At 37.6% G+C, this 25,277-nt stretch overlaps 1 protein-coding gene across 2 annotated transcripts; it reads right to left on the bottom strand.

The window, feature by feature from the left end:
* Nucleotides 1–1,001: 1,001 nt before the first annotated feature.
* Nucleotides 1,002–24,619, bottom strand: LOC129580465 (autophagy protein 5). 2 transcript variants are annotated; one of them, XM_055470909.1, is made up of 6 exons: nt 24,282–24,619; nt 24,112–24,211; nt 23,943–24,042; nt 23,649–23,868; nt 22,644–22,749; nt 1,002–5,968 (listed from the first exon to the last, which is right to left on the bottom strand). In XM_055470909.1, exons 1-6 carry the CDS (start codon nt 24,435–24,437, stop codon nt 5,835–5,837), a joined length of 816 nt encoding a protein of 271 aa, XP_055326884.1. In that variant the 5' UTR covers nt 24,438–24,619; the 3' UTR covers nt 1,002–5,834. The 2 variants fall into 2 exon arrangements, with proteins under 2 accessions (XP_055326884.1, XP_055326883.1); XM_055470908.1 differs by lacking the exon at nt 1,002–5,968 and adding an exon at nt 18,505–19,212.
* Nucleotides 24,620–25,277: the final 658 nt, after the last annotated feature.

The raw sequence follows: 25,277 nt of genomic DNA, 5'->3' as shown, positions 1-25,277 counted from the left end.
TTCAATCTCACACACAAAGAACAATGCATTTTGCGCGCGACAAACACAGAGAGCGAGAGAGAGAGAGAGAGAGAGAGAGAGAGAGAGAGAGTGAGAGTGAATGTTTACATTCAGATGGGCTGACTCATCGCGGCAGCTTGCGCATTGTTGCTGGCTCGGAATGTTATACATTTAATAAAGTCAACAAGACAGCAAGTGCGCGCGCTGAAACAAAGAACACGATTGAGCGAGCATTGAGCGATTTATGCCACTAGAAATAGTGATCGAGTCTTGACAAAACCTGCAATGCGACCGATTTTATTTTTATTTATAAAACAGACCGTTTTCTTTGAAAACTTTGCGGGCGATGATTGTTTTTGACACAGTTTTTCACCGTAAAACAGAAACAGAAACACAAATGGCAACACAGCACTCGCCGACTAATTGCTATAGGCCAGAAGATTTATTTTGTCGTTTCTTCTCAATTCACAAATATCGACGGACAATGTTGCGTTGCAATTTATTATCACTCGAGTAATAGAGCAATAAAAATAAGTCATAAATTGTGTATCATTTTGCTCTTCTCGCCTAGAGATTTGTTACCCAGAAATGAGTGCGAATAACAACAACGAAATGAGCAAACGATTAAAAAAAATCATTTACATTTCTCTGTGATTGAAGATTGGTTTCAGATTTTTATTGCATAATAAAAATTCAATTTAAAAAAGGAAAACCGATTCGTCTATTTTTACCCAGGCAAAGCGGGCAAAAACTTTTTACAATTCGACACTTTATAGCCGTCACATGTCACATTAAGTTTCGGTCATTGCGATATTTGATTCCTGTTTTGAGGTTTGCCACATAAAAAAAGCACTCTTTAACGATCGCTTTTGATTCTTTCATTTCATTTGAGTTTTTTTTATTCATAGCGCGAACAACGGCATCGCGAATAACAATTCTCTTGAATAATACTATAAAATCTTAAAACAACTAAAAATAGACTCGAACAATTTCATTATTCATTTTCTTTTTTTGCAATCTCTCAAAATAGACATTATTGGAAATAAAAAAAGAGTATCTGAAGTTTTATAGATTTTTATGCTAAAGAGATAACGTTTTCGTTGGAAAGCAATTGTTGTTTTCAACTTCAATTATTTAATCGACAGTCCTATGACGAAGTGGGTAAAAATAAACCGAAAGGTCGAGAAAAAAAGAAGAAGAGAACAGGAAAAAATGTCTATAAAATGATGGACTAATCATCGACATGTGCGCATCAAATAAAAAGTATCAGACCGCATTGACTTTGCGAATGATCACCGTCATTCGTTCGATTCGTCTTGATTGACTGCTGTTGCTAATGCTGTGTATTTCTATCTCTCTCTTCTTGTTAATTTCCTCTGTCAATTTCATCGACCGCTTGCCAATTTTGCATCGAATTTAATCGATTAGACACGTTTAATTGATTGTATCATCTGGTCGTGTGTATGTTTACTGTCTGCGTGAGACACCGACACAAGCGCCGTACCATTCATTATACCGTTTGATTTGGATGAACATCCAAAAATCATTTTGATAATTCGGCAGCGTACGCGCACGCTCTTTAGAAAGACACACACAAAGAGAGCAAATCACTTGTAAGCGCGCGATTCGCTGTATGTTTTGTTTGCCTGGCGTTTTTGTGCCACCGACGGGGCTCTAATCATTTGTTTTATCACTGTTTCGTATAATTATTATTATATGGCATCGTCATTAATATTTCGTTCGTTAGCACGATTCTATCTCTTTCGAGAGTTGAAAATGTGCCAAAAATGAATAAAATAAAAAAATAAAACCGCGAGAGTAATCCAAGCGAAAGAAAAATTATGTCATGTGTCATTGCTATGCACAAGACAGGCACGGGTTCGGTTGGTTTGATCGTGCCAGAGTTGAGGTTATCATGCTGCTACTGCTGCTGTTATTTCATAGCAATTCCAATGACCAATCCTATTCTCCGTTTCACATTTCTTCGCCCCAAAAGATGATGCTTTACAATGTGTACACACAACAAAATATCTATCACAATCGTTTTTTTCTTTCGTTCTCAGAATCGACGAAGGAAAAACCGTCATTCTCTGAATCAGTGATTACGTACGTTTAAATGTAAATTGTAGCTTCAATATAAACCTACCGCGTAGCGCCTCATAAATAATAAGAAATAACGACCGAAAAAAAGAGAAGCGGTTCAATCTGAAAAATTCCACACTTGGCCTTTGATAACACGTTCATTGTACGGAGGCAGACCAATGAAGAGTGAAGCGTAATCGAAAAAAATAAACATTGTAGAAAATCAACAAAAATGAAAATATACTGTCACACACAGAGCATGGCATTCGAATAGATCGACGGCGATTCGGATTTATCACTTGATTGTTTTCAATTATTATTGGCTTGAGATCAGACATTGAATGGATTGTTTAGCATTTAATGTGTTGTTATTTTTTTTCATTTGATACATCTGATGACCGCCGAGCTCTGAGTTTTTGAGTTGTACGCACGATGAATGTCAAATCTAAGACGAATTTCAAGTGCCTAGAATATTCACCTTTAGTCATACGAAATCCGTCAACTGACCACTTCACTCGAATAACAAACGAATGAATGTGTGTGAGTGTGTCTCTACAATGACATTCCAATCAGCGAAATCAATGAAAAATTGGAAATGACTAAATGACTCATGGGAATTGCACAATGGACTGCGCAAATTCGTGTTAATGCCTGTTTGTAACATTGCATTATCCTATGCGTCACGAAACAACAAAAAAACATCAGCAACAACAACAATAAACAAGAACTATACAGAGCGCATAGCTCTTCTCACGTTCCACATGGAAACGTTCCTTGAAATGAGTGTACTTTGTCGTTGTCGCCGGGAAAGTCATGCGATATAATTAACGATCAACTTGCAACACCATCAATTTAATGATCGCTTTTTAACACTCATTATCAATTGCTTTGATCGAAAGTGTATACAATGTGCATTAGCAATGCATGTATAAACAAAATAGAGACATATGAACGGTTTATTTTTGTTTGAACATGAAAATGGGGAGAGTTTACTGCTGGCGATTGTCATTCGACAGTTTTGCCTCTCGTTTCGATATATGCAGGTGAAGAATGTTATTGGGATTTTTTTCTGTTTTTAACACCATTATAAATCAATAAAAAAAATATGCGTCATACCGTGAAATCTGCATGTAACATTTTTCCCACTCTTCTAAGAAGAAGACTTCTTCCTATAATTGATTTGATGTTACGAAAAAAAAATCAATTTTCAAACCGTACTAGGTCACACAAATGATGGATAATTTTATTGATGCGCCGGCGAACCTAACACAAAGAGACGATTTAAGTAATGGCGTTAGCCTTCGAATTGGCACGCGACTCTCCACCGCCATTCCCAGCAAATTGATGAAAAGAAACATGTGAATCAAATTGCTCAAAATTTGATTCACTTCAATTTGATCTTGACTCACATAAAATTGAGATGCAAACAATTTGCTATGGAAATTGACTGACCGACCAACCGACCGCTCATTGGACCGTTCATAATTTCTTGCGCTGTTGTCAACGTCTCGACTCGAGCATTTATTTCAATTGTTCATTTGGATTGACATATATGATTTGAAATTGCCATCGTTTCTTCGTCTTCTTGTTTTTGTTGTTGTTCATGTTGTTTCTAATTTCAGACGTGAAACTTAACGGTGAACGTCCACTGTTGTTCACTCACCGTTGATATGCGGTTCGTGTGTTTTTGTTAGATGAACAAAAAAAATAATATGAATCATCCATGAGCATTTGCGTCGCAATCATCATCGCCCGAAATTCAAATTCCCTTTTTTTACTGCGCGTCTCCATTCACCTACTACCTTTCCACACGATGAACATGAACCAGCTGATTGCTGTCAGACAGAAAATCACACGATGGGGCAAAAATTAGATTCGTTTCGCTTCGTTCATGTTTCAGACGCGATTATTCTCTTGTTGTTGTTTTTTTTTTGCTCTTGCGCATCCCAAATGTACATGAACTGTGCGAGTTTTCAGAAAGTCATTGTGAATTCGCGCGCCAAACAATTACATGACTATACAAGCATATACATATTTTTTGCTCTCTTATTACTTTGCGCCGAGACGTCCATCCGTTTGACTTGTAATGATAAATGCGAGCGGAGCGTGGTGGAGAGAAACGAGCGAGAGAGAAACAAGTTTGACCGAACCATCGAAATAGATTACAGCAACAACAATGCGATTTTGTGGTGACGTTCAGAGACACGATAAAGAGAACACCGGCCCCCGAAAATAAATAAATTTTTCGTTTCGCTGTTGTTGTTCCGTTCAGGCGAGAGAGTGACACGAGATCGGGCCAGACGACAGCCGACGGATGATGATGACTTAACCCCAATGACATACAAAAATTTGCAGGATTCGCTGTAATTTTCCATTGTCATTCCACTGTCAATCGCGTGTGAAAATGTGTGTTTGTTTGCCAACAGCAACAAAACTTTGTTGCGCTTCAGACGGACTTTTCGGTGTGTTCTCTCTGATTTTTTTTTCAAAAATGTGAGTCGGGGCTTATAATTGAATTTATTAGCTAATCATGCCCAAAAACAAACTGTCAAATCGGTTTATGACTTACCTTTTGGGAAAATTAAGATGAGATGATAATCATCAAAGCCCATTTTCTCATGTGAAAAAGAAATGAAACTATTTCTTTCTTTTGTAATGACACCGTGCATGCAGTACCTTTGTATTTGTCCTAATCGGTGTCTCTCATCAGATCCCATTTTTAAGAGACAGCTCCTAATTAATGAAGTACTCTTGACGATTATCTTACTCTCCATCGCCCACATGGCTGACACTATATGCCGAACGAACAGAGGATAAAACCAGAGCAACAGTTGAACAACCGCTTATGTATCAATATTTACTATTCACACATCCCAAACGCGAGCACCGTGCAGCAACATTTTTGATGTTCCTTTTTATGTGTCGAGATTTGCTCTTGTTCCACTATCTCATTCACTCTCGGCGTGTTCTCCCTCACTCACTCACTCTCACAGTCACATTATTTGTGTGTTTATTTCCTCAGGTACTTATCAAAATAAAACACAGAACGTATTTGTTTGTTCAAATGTCGACGACGCGCGATCCACTCCATAGCTCGTGATATGCCACAAATGAATCAAACTTATAGATATTGCAACGTTTCTCTTCTCGTTTGCTACTCATTTTTATTTTCATAGCCACACATCGAGCGAGCCAGTAGACAGACAATGAAAACATTCACAGCGACCAGCTCATCAAAATATAACACTATTCCTTCAAAAACAAATATATTGATCATAAGCACATATGCGCGATACCCAGTCCGGCCCCGTTATTCGTATACAAATCGTTCAAATTAAATGAAAACAAATTAAGACACAGATTGAAAATAACCTGAGTTCTGTTTTTTTTTCTCTTTCAAGAAAAGAAGTTTATTCTTTTAGATGCCATAGTTCACAGTTTGATGAGATAACACATAATTATTTTATCGAGAATTTATATATATTAATATATGAATAAGTGGGATACAAAAGATGTGTGATTGGAATGTACATTCAACACTTTTACCGTAGGAGTAGGAATCGAATAATTATCATTACACAGTTACTGGCTCAAAGCATACGCGCTTTTATTTAAATTTTATTGTTTCGTTCATACAACATTAGTTTTTGTCCACTGACCATGTGCACCGATAAAATAACCCAAATGGATATTAAAGTCAGTTGAAATCACTTCAGATCAGTTCAGTTGATGGGCTGGCGATTCAGAGTTAATTATGCGATCGTTTCCTGTAACGTTTCCCAAATCAGATGAACGTGTAGAAAATTGTCCGGGTAGCTCATATGCTCCGACAGCCACTGCAGCGGGGTCTCTTTTTCGATTTCGATGCCATGTGTTAGACAAGTAACTGAAATGAGAGAAAGAAAGATGAAGGAGTGGAAGAAAATGCCGAACGAAAAATAAGTGGTTGAACATATTTTAATTAATTCATTAGATCAGATAAGTATGGTGCAGCTGAGCTGCAGACAAGGAATGAACAAAAAGCCACCCATTATCGTAATAATTTTTTTAAAATGCGCAGCGATTCGGAAATTTTTATCGCACTTCTGACCCAAACAAATGGTCAAACCATCCTCCAAATTGTGTATGTGTGTGTGTGCTGCTTTTGAACATATTTGGTTTTCAAAAAATTGGTGCGCGTCTCTCTCTTTACGTCATATCGCTTCGGCAATTCTCCTTTTTCTCTGTTCTCTATCCATATAGTCGAGAATAGAGTACTATTAACTAATAATAATCCACGGTCGGTGGTCTCATTTTATTATCAATCAAACATCAGTCAAATACGATTATCTTCATTAATCGCTTATTGTTTCTTCATGGAGCGGTAAATATCGGTGTTGCAGAAACAAGAAAAAGAAGCAGAGAAACAACACGCACACCGTCATTAAACCGAATTATATTAATTTAGTAATGGTCGAAACAAAAAATCAAGTTTTTCTAATGAATTAAATAGAAGAAAAGGTACTAACGAACGGAACGGAACTGAAGTGAGTAAGTAGCAAAAGAAGAAGAAGGAGGAGGAAAAAAATAACTCACACTCAAGTGAACGCGGTTCGCTTTTCTCTCACGGTGTGACGTAATCTGAGATAGTTCAGTTATGCACATGATGATGAGTTATCATTTCTACGGCTTTTCTTGCTCCGCGCTTATGCATTTTCGAACGTGTTCATCGTTCCATAATCAACTTACTAGACTCGTTGGCATTGTCTCTTTACGACGTCGATGACGACCACGAAGTAGAAGTATTAGTAGAAAAAGAAACATATCGAGTAGAAAAAAACGAATAGAGTTCTATCCGACCGTCGGTCAAATCTAAATGTAATCGGAGAACGGAAGAAAATAGCGCAACATGAAAACTCTTTTAAACTCGATGATTTTTTCGTCTTATATTTTTCATTAACAATTTGTGTGCGTCAAAAACACATTATTTTTCTTTTTTGCTCTCTTTCTCTCGCTTTACAATAATAATAATAACAATGTTCTAAGCATAGATATAGTGCCACAATACATTTCAAATCGAAGTCATTTGACACATAGCAGTCAATGCCATCTCAATTCCAACTCATTGAATCATTGAATTTTTCGGCAACTTTTTTCAAACGTGTATGGCTTTACTAGAATAAAATCAACTTTACGGCGACGCTAACAGCTTCTCTGTGGGCCGTTACTATGTATTGATGTTTTGCAATGGTTACTCGATGCATTTGCCAAAATACTATGATTTTTGTACTTTCTTCTACGATGTGTGTGTGCAGAGAAGCTGCTAGTGTCGCCGTAAAGTTGATTATATTCAACTCAAGCCATACACGATTGAAAAAAGTTGCTCGAAATATTCGATGATTCAATGAGTTGGTTCAGAGATGTCATTGGCTGTCTTTTGATATTCCGGCAATATATTTATGGTTCTAAGCATTTTAGAATGAAGCGTTGAGTAAGCAGCAAAAACAACAACAGTCGGCGAGTGAGACAACGACCGACCGAACGGCCGGCCGGACAGGCATTCAACATCGGCACGTCGAAATCAAATGGCTTTAATGTCACTGATTAAAATCTTCACGAAGGTTTTTTTGTTATTGTCATATTCTAACCATTTCAGGTGATAATATGGTATCAATTAAAAGTTAGTTTTAGGAGAAATATAAATGGAAATGAACTTCAAGATGGAGATAAGACCACTAAACCCATTAAATGGGGTGTACGTTTTGACTTTAGTTGCCATAGAACAGCTCATAGAACTTGAAGACTAACGTCGTTTGTATGAGAAGAGCCATGAACGGCAGCATGTGGAGCGAAAATATGTAAAGCAACATCGTTGTTGGGTCACATGCCAAAACAATAACAACACATAAAACGCCTGTTTGTCTCGCGCGTTCACAAGCGACCAAATTCAAAAGAGGACCGCGCTACCATAAAAAAAATTGCTCTCTGCCAATCTGGTTTTATGTAAGTTCTTTTCGCGCGCACGCACTATCTCACTCATACCAAAGACGTCATTCTAAGGAGACAGTCACGATTTGAAATGTGCAACTATATGACATAAAACACACGTTCTCTCACCGCTTTGCAGTAATTTCGATTCGGTGCCGAAGAGCACAGCGCGCTACCCGATGACTGAAATGTATGACGTTCGCTTGTTGCCGTTGAAATATTAATCGATTCTCACGAAACGGAGAGAAAAAAAAACACGTTAATTAATTCCTTCCTTTTCAACCGAATTAATTAATGATCGCGAAAAAAAACACAAACACACACATAAATTCGTCTGAATGTTCAAATTTTAATCACACCAGATAACATTAATAATGAAAACCGATGTCTCATCAGAAGAGACGAATGACAATCGAAATTGTGAAGAAAAGAAATATGTCCCTTAATTTCGAATTGACCACCTGAATTTTTTTCGACAGCGGCGGCGCGCACCATTATCAATGAAAAAAATATAGAAGAGAATAATAAAGAAATAATCAAACGAACCGTGAACATTCCTGAAGTTCGTGTTGTGTAAAACGATTAAAAGCCCAACGCCTTTTTGGCATGGCTAAAGGTGACTCATAAAGACGCGTTTTTATTAAAATTGTGGTGCACGTAGTTTTTAAAGTTTTCACCAGCTCAGAAACACTTTATTATTTGTTCGTTGTCTTTTTCTTGCGAGAGAGAGAGAGACAGAGTGTGTGTTTGTGTGTATTTCGGATATGGGCCGTTTACAACATTTTACACACAAGTGAATGAATTACACATTTTAGCAGTTTTCTAACCAAAAATCCACTTATTCGTCGCGAAAAACAAAAAATGATTTCGACCTAAGATAATCAGAACGCGCGCGTTTTTGCTACACGATGGAAGGATGGAATTAAAATTTTTGCGAACATCTTTTATGAGTTTCGTTTAAATGTTCTTTTAGTTCGGCGTCCATTTTCAATGCAGAATCCCTATGTAATAATCGATTTAATTTTAACGCCGTTGCTTACGAATTCACTTTACATCGTGTTTTGATCGAACCATGTGCAATACATGACAGAAGTAGAAGTAAGTTATAGCTCGACCGTGTGTCCGATGATAAATCACTTTTTTATGGTATTTTAAGGAATTTCCAACTTGATGATGGCATTTGATTTTTTCCCTCCTTTTTCTGTTGTCTCATTCTTCTCATTTGCCCTTCACGAAACAAAACAAAAAAAAACAAAAAAAAAACAAAATAAAGCCGAACCGAAGCGAAAAAAGCGCTCAAATAATCTTCGATTGGAATTTAGATAAAATTCTTTTCTGTGATTTCTGTATAAAAATTCCATTTCATTTCAGGATTATGATTGTTTTTTTTTCTCCGGTTTTGTTTCCAATCGATTTAGGTGTTGTTCACTGCAGTAGAATGCGCATCGAATGGCGGGCGGGCGGTTGTGATCGAGCAATTAAGATAAATTGAGATAAATTAATTTTCGGACTGTATTTCATCTCTTTAAGCGAGCAGCAGCAGCAGCAACAACACTGATTTTTCTGCTGAATTCTACATTTGAATACAATTCATCATTCTAGCACTGAAACATTCTTGAGCTGATTTCAGATGCTGATCTTGCGTGCATCAAGGGCGTTGTTTTCGTCGAATTGTCGATTGAGATTTCCTGAATGCGCGACAACCCGTAATTTGGTGGACTTTGTATGTTGTGTATACTGAAGCATCGATGCTATCGATGCGACCGCAACACAGATGCATTACATTCCGACGTGTCAATCAACCAAACAACTTTTTGGCTAGCCAGACATTGTGACTGCACCTCGTTTTGTCATTCATCTTAAAATGGTCGGTGCCACACGGAACACAGCACACTCACTGTAGAGGCCCGAAGAGAAAGAGAAAGGTAAGTACGCACAAAGAATCATTGACAGCTCAGCTTACCCAAGCAAATAACGTGTGTTGTTGATACAAAACGCACGGCAGCAAAATGCAAAGTTCGAGAGATGAAGAAAAAAGGTAAAATGAAGACTCGAAGAAAAAAAAATCAGAAAATTTACGGCGGACATTGGGTATGTGTTCTTTTTCTCTCTTTCTGGTGAGTATTGTTCACAAGCTTCTAGTATTACGCGCGTTGGTGCTCACTTCGGAATTGCATGCGGCAAAGTCGGCAACAAGGTAAAGGCGGCGAAAAAAAGGCACAGGCTTACTTACCGTCGGTAATATTGTTTGAACATTCGTTTTGGGAAGCATACACGAATTCGAAGTAGGAAAGAGACAGAGAGAGATGGAGAAGGAAACAAGCTGGTTCTCTATTCATTGTTCCACGTCGCTTATTCTTAAAGGATGATTGATTTGATGTAAATGTCGGAGAGCCAGTGCATTCAATACACAAAACCCAGTAGCTATTAAGCGAATCGCTTATTTCTCTCTATTCATGTCCATCGGTTAACGGTAGGTAGTCCCGAGAGTGTTGAATTGTCCTTCTCGGTGTGTGTTTCTATTTCATGTGTGTGTGTGTGTTTTTTTTATCTTTCGATTGAAAGTGCCGACATTTTCAAACTACCTCCGGCAACCACCAATATCGACTAGCACCAATTTTTCTGTGTGTTGTCTTTTATTCTACTCTTAATTGCTGCTGCTTCCGAATGATTTGAGAAATTTTTACTTTCGCTTTAATTATAATGAATTTCAATTTTCCTCGTTATGTATATACGCTTTCTTTGGGGTGCGGTAACGTCTTCGATGGATTTTCACTGTCCGTTTTTTTTGGAAATCGGGCATCCTATTGTCGATGCACGCAGAGAAAAAAAAAATTAACATTTTGTCTTCTCTTTAAAATTGGTTTTTATCGCGTTGTCATTTAAAATCATAGTCCGACAAAGCGAAAACTGAGCACATTTTACGTAAGGCACATGGAAGACCCTAACGCCATCTATTGAGTTTTGTACAAATCATTAAGGTACTAACTACTTGGTTCAATACGAGTGGTGATTAAACTTAACAGTAGACTTGACGTGAAGCTCAGTACTTAACAGCGCCTTTACTGTTACTTAACTTACTTTTAAGTTACTCGAACTACCTTAAAAGCAAAACGTCGGACCAAATGGTAGTTGTGCTCGCTGTTGTATATGCCGTATGACATTTTATTACAAGCAAAAAAAGCGGTGGGCATTAATAACAGCAAAATCGGCTGGAAATTTTTTCGACGCACCATCTATGCCGCCTCTGTCATTCTCACTCGTTTCGTCGAATCTGCGATGTAATGACAGAATACGTTTGCCAAAAAGAATGTATGATGTCACAGTAGTTGTTTAGCGCGGAAACTTTTGCTAAAGGTGGCGCGTCGAAAAATTTTCCAGCGTCTCAATGCATACATTGCATACGATGCTAATTCCCACCGAAAAAAAGTACTTCTGCCTGCTTCTTACATATATGCGAAACCACACATTTTTTCGATTTGCTTTGACATTTACGATAACTTTAGCCGTATACCCAAGAGAGTGATACCGACCGACCGAATGAACGAAACGACCAGCAATTTCAACAAATATATTGCATATATTTTCCTGGACGGGTTTGTTGCTCAAAGCATTTGACTCTGGTTTGCGGTTTCATCGGAAGCCAATGCTTTTAAAATGTGTGTGTGTGTGAATTTGTTTGTATTTTAACCGAGAGAGCGAAGTGACGGAGGCGCGATGGTGGAAAAAGGAAAAACAAATCTCAATATTCAATAAATAAATAAATTAGTCATAAATAAATCAGAATTGATCATCGTCTTTCCGCCATCTCACTTCGGTTGCGCTGTGAGACTCGAAGTTTCTGTCCGTTTCAATTCGCGCGTCGAATTCAAACTTGTATTCGGTAAGACACGAAAAAAAAAACACAAACAAACATACAAAAAGAAAACACTCGACTGCTGCACTTTTCACCATTGCAAAGTGTAAATGATGGAAGAAGGAGAGCGATAGGGAGAAAAAAAATACTATAAATCAAATGCTCTGATTGTTAATTTATAATCTCCATCGTAGATTATAAGTGGCTACGTGCACATAATATAATTAATGCAAGTGCACGCAAAATCTTATTCTTGACGTTTATTGCCGCTACAGCCGCCTGCTGCTGTTGCATCTCAAGAATGAGCGAGAGCGGAAAGAAATAGCCACTCGACGTGGTTCGTATGTATATGTGTGTGATTGTGTGTTTGAAGAAAAAAATTCACAATTTCGTAGACGTGTCGTCGTCATCTTCGTTCGTTGGACGACCACTTTTCCCAATGTTCTTGTTGTTGTGTTGCGATGCTGTTAAAATTCCTGTTTGCGGTGAACATAAAATGTTTTGAGGAATAATGAAAATAAATCTTAAGCACAATTTGAATTGCCGGTGTGCGAGCGAGCAGTAGCAGTAGCAAAAGCACACAGGTAGCTAATATTGCGGCAAATAAAAATGGTTTTACTATATGTATTCAAACACTAAAATAGTAGATGAGTGTGGAGAAAGAGAAGCGCATAAATAGCGCATTTGATTTTATTTGGTGGCACCGACAAACGTGTTAAACTTGCTTCTTGTCTTCCACACACACACCGAGTTTCGATTAGCGTTCAGCTTAAATCAAGTAATTAAAATTGAAACACACACACACACACATATATAAACATAATACTCACATAATCGGGTCGGTCGACCCAATGCGCTTTGAAAAATCCATTCAAATTGGTTTTACCCATTTCAATGCGTTAGTTTTTTTTCTTTCTTCATTCACTTTTCTTTCTTTTCTTTTTTCAATAATCGGTTTTCTCGATTGTCGATCACTTCCGTCATTTCCTTTGGTTGTGCGCATTTGAAAAGGCGGAACATTCACCATTATTTCTTTGCTCATGCGTATCACGCACTGCATTTCATTTCTGGCTGATTTGCATGAGAACGCGATGCAGAAAAGTGCGTACACACAATGTATGTGCACACGCTGCAACTGCATAAATTCTCCATAAAATTGCTTTTGAGAGCTGTACATGATTTTGGTGTGTTTGCTGCTGCCTGAAAGGAAAGTTTTCACGAATAATGCCTCGTGTGTGTATTCATTGCACGCTCAGAGAAAACCACGACGCAGTAAACCGTTATAGTAATGACCAACGAGAGAAAAGTATGAGAAGCAAAACGGCAAGGATTTTAATTGCCAAACAGTAAAATATGACATCCTTTACACATTGTACGTACGTTTATGGTTTTTTCGGCAGTCGCGCAATTTTCTCGAAGTGGGAAGCGTTTGCCGTGTACCGTGATCTGCATACGTGCACAGTCGACACTTGCGGTTTCCCCTTGTCAAAAGATCATTTTACAGAACACATACGTCAGCAAAACATTGTAGCAAAATTTGAAAACACCAAAATGTTTTATTCAATGCCTTGATTGTTCTTCTCTTCGTTTGAAGTCAAGATTTTTCGACGTAAACATCAAAGCAAATCAGAAATGTGTTGCACATATTGAAAAAAAGAGAGAAAGGAAACGTCGAACGAAGCAAAAGCAAATATTCATTCGTTTCACCGTTGTCGTCACCATCGTTGCCGCCGCCACCGTCAGAATATTTTTCAGTAGATTTTTTTCAAACTTATTCTCCACATTTATTTCTTTCACTGAATTTCTTTTCCTCTCATTGATATTTTATCGCATTCACAATTAGATTCATTGCATCTGCTTTTTTTTGAGTCCACCGAAGGAAAAAAAATGCGTTTTCTCATCGATTTAATATATTTCCGTCTGTGGGATGTTTATGCTACGGCCTGGGCTTCGACTCAGTGGTATGGCATGTTTGGATTGGATCTCGGGTCGGCGCAAAAATATGTTGCGTGTCGAAATGATGATGATGATGATGCTCGTAGCGAATGCTACATGAAGCGATGGCGTTGAGTTGCCTTATTCAAAATATTCAAGTTCCTTTGTGACTGTACAACAAGTCAAAGCAACGTCACTTTTGGAATGCAGCGCTCCTAAAAAGGAAGATGTTTCTCACGCACGCTTGATTCAAAGCCGCAGCACACACACTCGCTGGCACACACGCATACCAAGTAGAAAGAAAACATCGATCGCATCAAGTGTGAAAAAGGAAGTAGATTGAATAAATAATAAAAATTTTACATTTTCTTCTCTCTGCTTGTTATTTTTTTTGTTTTTGCCTTTTTGACACTTTTGCCTGCAAACGTGTGCGTGCGCGCTCAACAACGCAACAAAAATTCTCTTCTAGACATTCCGGTGAAAAAAAGGCTGATCGAATTGATGACTCGAGACGGAAAAACGATTTGAATGTCGATGCAGGAAGACAAAATTGACGACGACGTGAACGCTTTGCTTGTTTGTTTGAAGAAGATAGAAAGTAAATAAATGCAAAAGAAAAACAGAAATTTCGTCCGTCGAAAAGTTGGTGTGAGTGTACATGTACAGATGTACACTGTACTGTACATTCATCATTCAAGAGTCGAAATGTTTTGATTTTCACAGTTTGGACAGCTGATTTGATCAAATAGGATTTAAAAGAAGAGAAAAAAGAAAAGTGACTTTATTTTTTTCTCTATTCGCCTGAGAAGGCAAAGAAGAAGAAGTTGGAAATTAAAATTGGATTTCTTGAAAAATGTCTAGCGTGCGCATCAACGCGTCCATTGATGAGATGAAGATTAAAAGAAAGTCCAATTTTCTTGTTCCACCCAGTTTTCGAAATCGGAACTAGCAAAAGCAATCATCATTTAATATACAATAATCGGATGAGGAGGTGCGATTCAATAATTTCAAATTGCAATTGATTCTAAGTATCGATTAAACTGACTTTCCCGTTACCGATTTTCCTCTCTCTTCCTCTCGCTCGCTCTATGGGCACCTATAGTTATAGGTATATTTCCACGATGGTGGAATAATGATGCGCTTTGAATTGTGTGTTTACCTGTGCGATTGAGAGTGCGAAAACAAGTCAAACATATACACAAATTAAGCGAGTATTGAGAGCTTGGTTGGCGCGCGCGAACGAGCCAGTGATCGAAGATTAGCGATGCGGCAAACACCATAACTAAGCAAACTTTTATTCACAAGTCAATTCCGCGAAAACGGTTCCACCGTGCATCACAGTTATCGCGCTCTGCCAATCGATTCCATAGAATAAGAACCGAAGAAAATCGGTTGCCATTTAAAGACATCGTTTGAATGGGATTTAATGAAAAAACTACAGAGAGAGAGAGAGAGAGAGAGAGAGAGAGAGAGAAAGAGAGAGAGAGAGAGAGAGAGAAGAACAGCATCGGCCACCATCAACTCAAGTAATAACGAACCGCGCATTCTTCCAATGCGCCGTATTTCACTTCTGATTGAAATGAACGACAAAAAAAAAACAAATAAAAAAATATGATCAGAACGTGTTTCATTTACAACTGTTCCATGGAAAACACACAATTTGAGATAACGTCTGTCGTTATTTCTTTTCTGTCCTCTCATTTCCAATTCAATGAATTATTATTCATTCGTGTTATGATTTGGCACTTATTCGCCGCCACCGCCACCACCATCATCATTCGCGCGACACTTTCACTTGCCGAAGTAAAAAAAACACAGAACTTTGTTTTTTTTTCATTCGTTTTAAGCTTGCGGTCCGTTCATCGCATCAAATTTTTATTCGCATTCATGTCCGTTGGATTTTTGTGACTTTGTTGCCATTTGCGCATGTCGGATCGTGTGAAGTCGCATTTATTAGTTTAGGCGTTCCGTGTGTCGTTTTGTTTGTTTATTCCAACGAACCAAAGCAACAAAAAATGCTCTTCGTTTTTTTCTGTATGGCGAACATTTGCAAATTCATGTCGTTTTGGGCTTGACAAAATTTTTATTCTCTCGTTGCTTTTTATGCGTGTATGTATGTGCAAAATCGCTTATTTTCGTTGGCTAATTTGCTGAGTCATCAAAATGTCTTTGTTGTTGTTGCTGCTGTTTTTAGTTGTCGAGAACGCATCATTTTCATACATTTTATTATTTTTTTCATCCAGTCTGTACACGCAGAGCGAATTAATTTAATTTTGGTCTTGTATCAACAACGAACAGCGAAAACTCTAATCCCGTGATACGTTTAGTGATCGTAAAAATGACAGAAAAAAAACACACACACGGTTTTATTGTTTTCTACGTACAGCATTGAGTTGAGCATTTTAAAAAGGCTCTCGAAATGAGGCTTCAATGCGGCTTGTTATAAATTATTTGTATTGCAATCGCACCAAGTCGAATGCATATATTTTCAATTGATAACGCGCGTATTCCATTTTCACCGATCTTATCAAAAATTCATCGACAAATAGAACAAAACTGATAATAATGAATGTACACGATAAATACGGATGGCCAATCAAACAAGTAAAAATGTAGTATGTGTCGCATTCGATTTGAATGTCTAACGAACAGAAATAAAGAAAAAAAGAACATCGTACGATGATGAGTATCATACTCACACACGGAATCAGAGTGCCACTTGAAAATGCGTTCGCACAATAAAACCGCAACAAAGTCAGAAATTGATGACAACAAACGTATCAATATGATAGATGATACACGAAAAACGAATAGAAGAAAGAAATGTATATTTCAAACCAATTCGTAATAATAATGGTTACAACATGACACGCAATGACACATAATATGGCCAACAACCTCGCGTCACACTCTTTAGAAATGATAATTTCTATTACGAATTTCCATTTGACGTGCGAAGAAACGCAAAAATATATCGAATAAAAAAGCTGAAATGCGGCGCGCGGTCGGTGAGCGCATTTGTGGGCTCGTAAACACGTACAATGTCCTATTATTGGATTAAGTGGTGTGGTGTAATGCGTAGGCTGTCAGCTCGATCTCTATTTCGCGCACATTACGCTTTATAATGCTTCGAAAAAAAAACAACAGCAACTTCTTGCTGAAAGAAGTAGGAAAAAATCATGGCATTGGTTGTTGTGATGTGTGTACGCGTTATAATTTCAAGTGTTTTTCGTTTGATGCACGTTTTAAATTGATTTAAATTTAGCATTTTGCAATTTTCGCCATTTGATGCGTCGAACATATGAATTAGAGAGACGTCGTCGTTGTCATCGTCATCGAGTCAATGCATTTGAAAGATCACGCACGCGCGCGTGCTTGCTCGCTCGCAAACACACCCAAGTGTCAAGCCTTTTTAATGTGCCAATTTAATAGCTCGATGAAATAACCATTTGTAGGCATCGGATTCGCGATTCGATTTAAATCGTCTGGTGCTGTTGTTGTTATTGTTGTTGTTGTTGTCGTTTCATTTCCCGTTTCGCAGAAACTTTGGGCACTCGCGAGAACAAAGCAACAATCAGAATATTTATTACGAAACGAAGCGTTGCTCACAAAATACGATAGGCTCTTTCATTTGAAAACTGCAATGGTAGACTTAGTGTCGACACATTCTGCCCTACAAAAAAACACAACAGCATACACTCGACTAGTTAAGCCGAAGAACGAAGCAGGCGAAAGCAAAAGAGAAAAAAAGAATTTTTAACGACGATCAGTGAGCAGCAGCAGCAACAGGAAAAACCACCACAAGAACAGAACAGACGATAAGAATAATGACGAAAGAATCGACGAGAAAATCAAATGCAAACGAAAAACTTATGGAGTAAAATGCATCGGGAATTATTAAAAGTGCATGTGCTCAATGCACTGCAAGTTGAACATAAACAACACACGAGATGGCAGAGAGCACATCGCGCGGACACCAGATTATCACACACTGCGAATATATAAATGCGCGAGGCGAAATTTCATTGATGCAACGAGACAGAAAGAGAAACCGAAACCAAAGTGCATTGCAATGCGGCCGTTGTTGCTGCGCTGCAGCAGTGACACAATGTCTACGGTTTTCGTTTAGAACACAATCGCCGAGAAAGGAAGAGACAGAGACAGAAATATCGAGTGAGAACAAGCCGAGCAACGTTAAACAATAAACACAAACTGGCATTGCTCGGTGGCGAGAGAAGCAACAGAGAAATCCGATCCGTTTTTACAGTTTCTTTTTTTCTTTTTTCTTCTGGTTGTGGGGCTTTCAAAGAATCAAATAGTACAAACGAGTTCGCATTCGATTCACATCGTTTGGTGTGAGTGAACATGAGCCAGGCCTGAACTGAATTTAAAGAAAACCAGCAACAGTAACAACAACAAAAGCTACACACTGATTGAATTTACACATAAAATATGTGCGTTGCATTTAATGGCCAGAAGTTAATGGGCCTGCACACTGTAAATGCGAAATGCGTTTTTATCTGTTTTGGTGAGGTGCTGTCGCTGCTGCTGCTGTAGCATACACACACACTCGATCCATACATTTCAGTTGCAACATATAAAATGCATCATTCCTTGTTCCTCTTCTTGCCTCTCGTTGCCGTTTTGCTGTGCTGGCGCGCACATTGTTTTGCTGCCATTCTCGTTGTTGCTGTTTCGCTCCAGAGTTTGTTCTTTTTTTCTTCGCGTGTCGTTCGATCGTTCGTTCAGGTTTTAGTTGCTTTTCCATTTTGTGTGTGCGCGCACATGCTCACACAAAACGTTGAATGGATGGAAAACTGCAATGCCAGACTTTGTGACTCCAGCGCATAGTCACTGAAATTGACTGTTGCTGTTGTTGTTGAGCACAACACAAAATACACTCAGATAACACAACGTTTTCATACTGCGTTTCCCATATTTATTAAATGTTCTTTTCCATAAATGTTCCAGTTGATTTCTCATTTTCTTTATCTTTTTTTATACAGCCAATTCATAGGACTGACGGTATTGCGCGCGAACGCTGGCTCACTCGATCGCTTGCACTCTATTTGGTCATGTGTACGTGGTTCTTTGCAACACACGACATGTTATTATTATTTTCTTAATTTGGATCTACGGCCGCTGCCACCACCGCCGCAGCCTCGTATATTTCATCATCGTCATCATCAATAACGTTCCGTTTCGTACGTTTGCTTCTCGTATGTAGTCAAGAATTTCAAGCATATTTTTTTTTGTTCTTTCTAATGATGAGTGAGTGTGTGCTCCTATCAGAATGCCATGTCGGTTTGTACACTCTGCCAGACACTTGCTCCTTTTTTGTATGCTTGCTGTCAATGTTGTTTTTGCTATTGCTAATGAATACATGAGTTATCATTAATTTACTGGCATTTCAACATTATCAACTTAATAATTTGCAAGTGCACTTCAAACACATTTTCAATACCAACACAAATTCGAAGCTATAAATTAGAACGTAACGACGGCTGATTTGAAACTGAAGTGTCGCTTTCTTAGAAAATGATAAATATTTTTTGGAATAAAACTCTCGATATATTGGCAAAACAACTGTTTTCTCTTCCAAATGTCGATCGATCGGTTCTGCGAGGAAAAAAAAACTACGCTTGGAAATGCTATGGAGTCTATGAATTTTTTTAAATAAAATTATACACTCACACATGTGCCTGATATTAACTGAGTACATTTATCTAATGATTGTCGATACCAATAATGTCAATAGAGCATGACAAGATCTCGTGACAGTTTCATTTTTTGTGTTTCTCGTGCTTTGTCTTAGCGACAAGCGTTTCATTCGCATTCACCGAGCGCCAAACCGTCATATGTTTGCTTGCCTACGTCAAATATTTAAACAACAAAATGCAAATTTTCTGATGTCTTTGCGAAAAACACGCGCCAATTTCGTGGAACCATCCAAAAACAATACATTTATGTGTTACTGTTGGTGCTTTCGCGCACCGTCCTGTTGCAAAAACCATCTTTAGTGCACCCATCAACATCATGAAATTCGTTAAAAAAAATTCACTACATTATTTATCACGAAATGAATTGAGACGCGCGTGAATTTAAAATTATCAAACGAAAACAAACAATATTTGGAAGATGGGAAAAAAATTGTTTCGGGTGGAAAAACAAAGAAATTGAACAGAAAATGATTAAAATGTGTGTTTTCTGAGAGAAAAGCATTTACTCCTCGCTTTTAGCATACATGAGCGCGAACAATTCAAAGAGTCTCATATGAAATGAATAGCAATAATATATGTATGTCGAGATGCTAATTCGATCGTGAGGTGTGCAAACGTGAGCGATCTCAGGGGCGTACCGTTCCAGCCAAAATTCTTGTAACTTGTTGTTCGGATAATAATCTAATGAGAAGAATTCGTTCTTAGAAAAAAGAAGCCCGAGCGTCACATGTGTAAATTTTGGCGCGCGATGATGCTGAAAGTTCACGATGTCGGTCGCAAGTGCGCATGTTTGCAATGTGCACGCCATCGAAAACATACACACGCATCCATACGTATACAAGGGAAGAAATCGTTTTATTCAGACTGAAAAATCGTCGATGATAATAAACAGAGAATCGCGCTTTTTTTCCTTTCTTTGAATGGTCCAAACAACGAAAAACGGGAGAAGAGAGTTGAGAGAGAGAGAGAGAGAGAGAGAGAGAGAGAGTGAGAAAAAAATCCGGCAAATCAGTATCATGCCCAAGAATGGAACAGAATGGATTTGTTTGCGCTGCTCCGGATAATGCTAATAAAATGTTCACACCTCTCTTTGCTTCATCGTATTCACCTTTGTTTTCCTTTCCCAATTTGGTGTTGTGTTGATTGTCTATTTTTTTCACTCGCTCTCTCTCTCCGCACTCTGTGTCTCTTCTCTCGTGCGTATTTTGTTTGCATTCACAGAGTGATTTTCGATATGTGTTTTTTCTGCTCTTTTTCTCTCTCGTCTCTTATTTTATTTTATCGTTTCGATTTTATTTTGGTGTATTTCTTCTCTTATCTTCGCTTTTCGTACGTTTTCTTACTTCGGCCGGTCGCAAGTGAGAACGGCGCAAGCGCATACAAATTTATTTATTCTCGATTTTGGTGTGCATCTTGTTGAGTTTTTGGCCATTTTACACCAGTCTTATGAACTGAACAAATGCAAACATGAAACGTTTATATACATATTTTATTTTTTCCTTTGCCTCGGACTTTGTCGAGGAACAAAATGAAATGATGGAAAAAAGGAGGAAAACAAAATCAACAACAAGAGGATCAACGTAAGGCAATAAAACAACAAACAAGAGAAGAAAAACAAGACCGCAGAGCTTCGTTTCGCTCCGCTCTGCGTTCTTGAGTTTTTAGTTACTTAATCTATTTTGTTGTTTCACAACAAAGTATTTTTTGGCGCACTACATGAAATATATTTCATCAAAGTAACTTTGCAACAAACTACAGAAAAAAATTCTCAGTTATTTCAAAAATGAATTACAAGATCTTGGTTTTATTTCTTTTTTGAAATAAACTGCCTTTGGTTTAAATTAAATAAATAATATGAGCATAGAATCTAAAATCACTTCAATTCTGTCCAAGACTCAGAAAATATTATACGAAAAATTAATGTAATTTTTAAACAACATTTGATAATAAAAATTTGATTGGTGCTTCGAGATATTGTGCACTTATTTGTCTTTAGTGCACCTGTTTTAAATTAAATAAAAAATATGAGCATAAAATTCAAATTCACCATAATTTGTTTCGTCACTCAAAAAGTATTAAGAAAAAAAAAAGCAGATTAGTAGCTCTACATTTCATGTAGTGCTAAAAAACAGGTCTATATAAGGGAACTCGAATACAATGCGATAATATTTTGCGAGTGCATCCATGGCGTTGTTTGTGGTGAAACGAGCGAAAGAGACGAAAATCACATGAATTCCATTTGACAAACAAAAAGATAAATTAAAAACAGAAGAAGAGAAAACGTTTTTGAGAAAGAGGCACGCACAAATGTGTGCGCGCGCGCATCGGATCGACAGAAGAAGAAAAATACAACCTAAAGAGGAAAAGACTAGAGCTACGACTGATAGAAACAAAAACACGCGTTTTTTCTTCAGTCACTTACTCTCTACCCAAGCACCGGCTTCTTAACCACTGTTTCTGCTTTGGAATTAATCGCGTTGCTTTTTTTCTCACTCTCCGTATGACCTATGGCATTTTTTTTCCCTCTGGAAATAAATGTTTTACCATTCGATCAAATTCAGAGAAAATATGCAGCACTTTAATGGAATGGCTTAAATCATTTCTTATTCTCGGCATTGTTAGAAAAATCATGTGAAAGACTTTTCTGCATTTCCATCGACAGAAGAAAGAATGAAAAGAAAAAAATAAATTTTTTGACCATATACGGGCCAACAATCGACGATTGCTGTAAAATGCAAAAGCCATGTATAGTTAGTTAAAATCGACCGAAGTTCATTTATGTTCATCGAGTTCACATTCGCGCTTAACACATTCACTTCGAAAAAAGTTTTTCTCTTCTACTTTTTTGTGTGTGTATTCCGGCTGTCAGGGAAACATTTTTCAAAATTACACGCATTCAGTTTCTTTGTGAGATGTGTTATTGTTATTAATTGTATTTGAAAAAATGGGTAAAAATAAATTAATTTTAAAATAATCTTCCGTCCGTAGTTGTGCGATTGTAGATTAAGCACACACTTTTTCATTCAATCACATTGAAAACACACACAAGGTTTTTTGTATACGATATAAAATGATGAACTTACCTGCTTTTGATGCAGACGTCGAAAAATCTTCGAGTAAATGTTGTACGGTGCGTTTGAATCCATTGTCACTGTTGGGCGGTACCAATTTCTGGACGTACGTTCCATCCTATCACACACAAAAAATGAAGCAAAAAAAAACATATGTATGAGCTGTTGCTGGTACTGTTATCATTAAAACGATTAAAACGTGCCAAAAATATTTTCGCTATCCGGAGGTCAGGATTGTATTTTAAAAATATTTCCGATGTGACAATTATTTATTTTTTTGTTTCTTCTGTTCATTTTTATCTATGCTACATCACCTACGTCATCGCATCCACAACGAAAACATTGCGAGAATCGTTATTTCATTTTTTACCGGTTTCATCATTGATAATTTTTCATCAGTTGTTGTTTTCAATCTGCGCGCCGAATGACACATGTGTTATTTTCAAGCGCCAAGCGTTCTACTGAACAACGAATAAAAAAACAGAGACAGAACGACAAACAACGAAGTGTTTGTTTTATTTATAGGCGGTCTGCATCGGTCCCCATGAAATGGCGTGTGGTCGCGGTTTCACATGAAAATTAATCGAAATAATTTACCGTTTCATTTTATTTTTAAATTCACTTCGCTTTTCATATGCACCACACGGCATCCTTTGATGCGAATGCCAACAAAATGCTACACATTGTATGCATTCCCGTGAGTTAGGTAATTTTCTCATTTGTCTTCTTAATTGGCTTGGCTTGGCTTATGGGTAAAGTGTTATGTCATACAACAACAACAGCCGCAGCGAAAATGTTCTGCCGAGATTAAAGGAGCAAAGCTTCAGATCGGATTATTTTGATGGGTCTGTTTCGAAAACAATTGTCACTTTGCATATTTTTTCAACTGTTTCATTTGCATTCAGGCGCAGGTGTTATAGCGATAATTTTTGTTTCATGATATTTTCAGATCTCAAAAAAGGGATCTCTGAAAATCGACAAAAAAGGACAAATAAATTGGCATTTGACCAGACCCACCTCTTTGTAGCACCTGATCGGAATGTATTTGAAGCCATCTTCGCTAGTTGGTTCCATTAAACGTCGATTAACCGACCAGAATTGATCGAATTTATCGTTGACTAGACCGAGCCAAAGCTGATTGTGATCCTTTTTCTGCATTCGTGACACCACTTGACCACGATGTTTCAAGACGTCCGCCTCTTTGAGGCATGACATGAAATGTGATTCAACGATTTCTCTGGAACGTAACGAACAATCATCATCATTACATAATTTGAACTATTTTCGTTTTTTGATCATGTAAAACTGTACCTGTTTGGGCATCGGAATAGAATCTCTTCGGGAAACTTGCTAAAGTGAATTGTAATGCACCACGGTAATTCCGTCAATTTCGTCAATTCGTATAGAACACCTAAAAGCATGCATAAAACGGTACTAATCAATTCAAATACTTATCAATTATTTTGACGTTGCTACATACCGATTGGATAGTGCCATTTCAGCGGAAGTCCATTGGAATCGAACCAAACCTCGCCCTCTTGTGCCTCATTTGAAACAAATCTGCTGAAATGCTTTTTAACCTGTGCAATCGAACAAGCGAAACAAATTATCACGTGAATTCTAAGTTCTAATATTGTTTGATATAATTACTTTGTCTGTAACCAATGGTAAGTAGCTCAATCTCGAGACCATCAAATAAAAGTTTTCAGGTTGCCGAACAGCGTTCGCTTCGTCTAAATCGGCTTGAAAACAAATTGGAATCTGTCCCTCCCATATGATTCGCAATACTTCACGATCATTAGCCATCTCTCACGATGCCAATAGCAAAATTATCGGAAAATTTAAAAAACAAAATGGGATTTATTCCAAGGATTTCATAGGAATTTTATTAAAACACTGCGTTTATTTATGCGATTGTTTGTCTGTCAAAATGATGTCAAACGTTTTTGACAGAATGGCTGCGTACTGTATCGTTGAAAAACGTTCAGTGCCCAAGTGTACTTGTACGTCAAAGCATCATCGCGACTGAACGTTCGCCTACGTTCATTTCGACGTTCATATGCATTTCAGCATCGAGTGATTAATTGAATCATTTAAATGTAATTTGATTCAAATGACTTGCAACTAACTGGTTTACATTCTACGATTTGCGACATGGATATATGTGTTCTATTTGGAAATAAATGAAATTAAACGAAAAGGAATCAACTTTAGTGTAATACAATATGTTCAATGCAGTATAGTAGTGTGAAAAATGTGGACCTTCTACATGTTAATCACTGCTGACTTAGATTCAAAAAAATATGATAATTGAATGCATGCATAATGGATGAAATAAACTTGATACGCGATAGCTTGTTAATGCTGATTACAACTCACTTTTCGCACTTCTATGCGTTTATCTGCTAGAAAACATTCATTAGGACTAGATTTGGCATGCACTTATACGGCAACAATTGGATTGATTGCGAATCACATTTTCAACATTTCTGATAAGCTGAACTCGATGGTATATTTGTTTTATAAATAGGTTGATTCAATTAATAGAGAATAGATAATCACTTGGAAATAGACCACTTGTGCCTCGAGCCCCTGTTGTATATGTGCCGAAATAGCTCAGTTGGGAGAGCGTTAGACTGAAGATCT

Source organism: Sitodiplosis mosellana, unplaced genomic scaffold, assembly GCF_009176505.1.
Source record: "Sitodiplosis mosellana isolate CC-2019 unplaced genomic scaffold, AAFC_SMos_1.0 Smas_scaffold_1, whole genome shotgun sequence".
NCBI classification, from domain to species: domain Eukaryota; kingdom Metazoa; phylum Arthropoda; class Insecta; order Diptera; family Cecidomyiidae; genus Sitodiplosis; species Sitodiplosis mosellana.
Note: the sequence above shows the minus strand (reverse complement) of the source record. Positions and strands in the feature narration are given on the sequence as shown.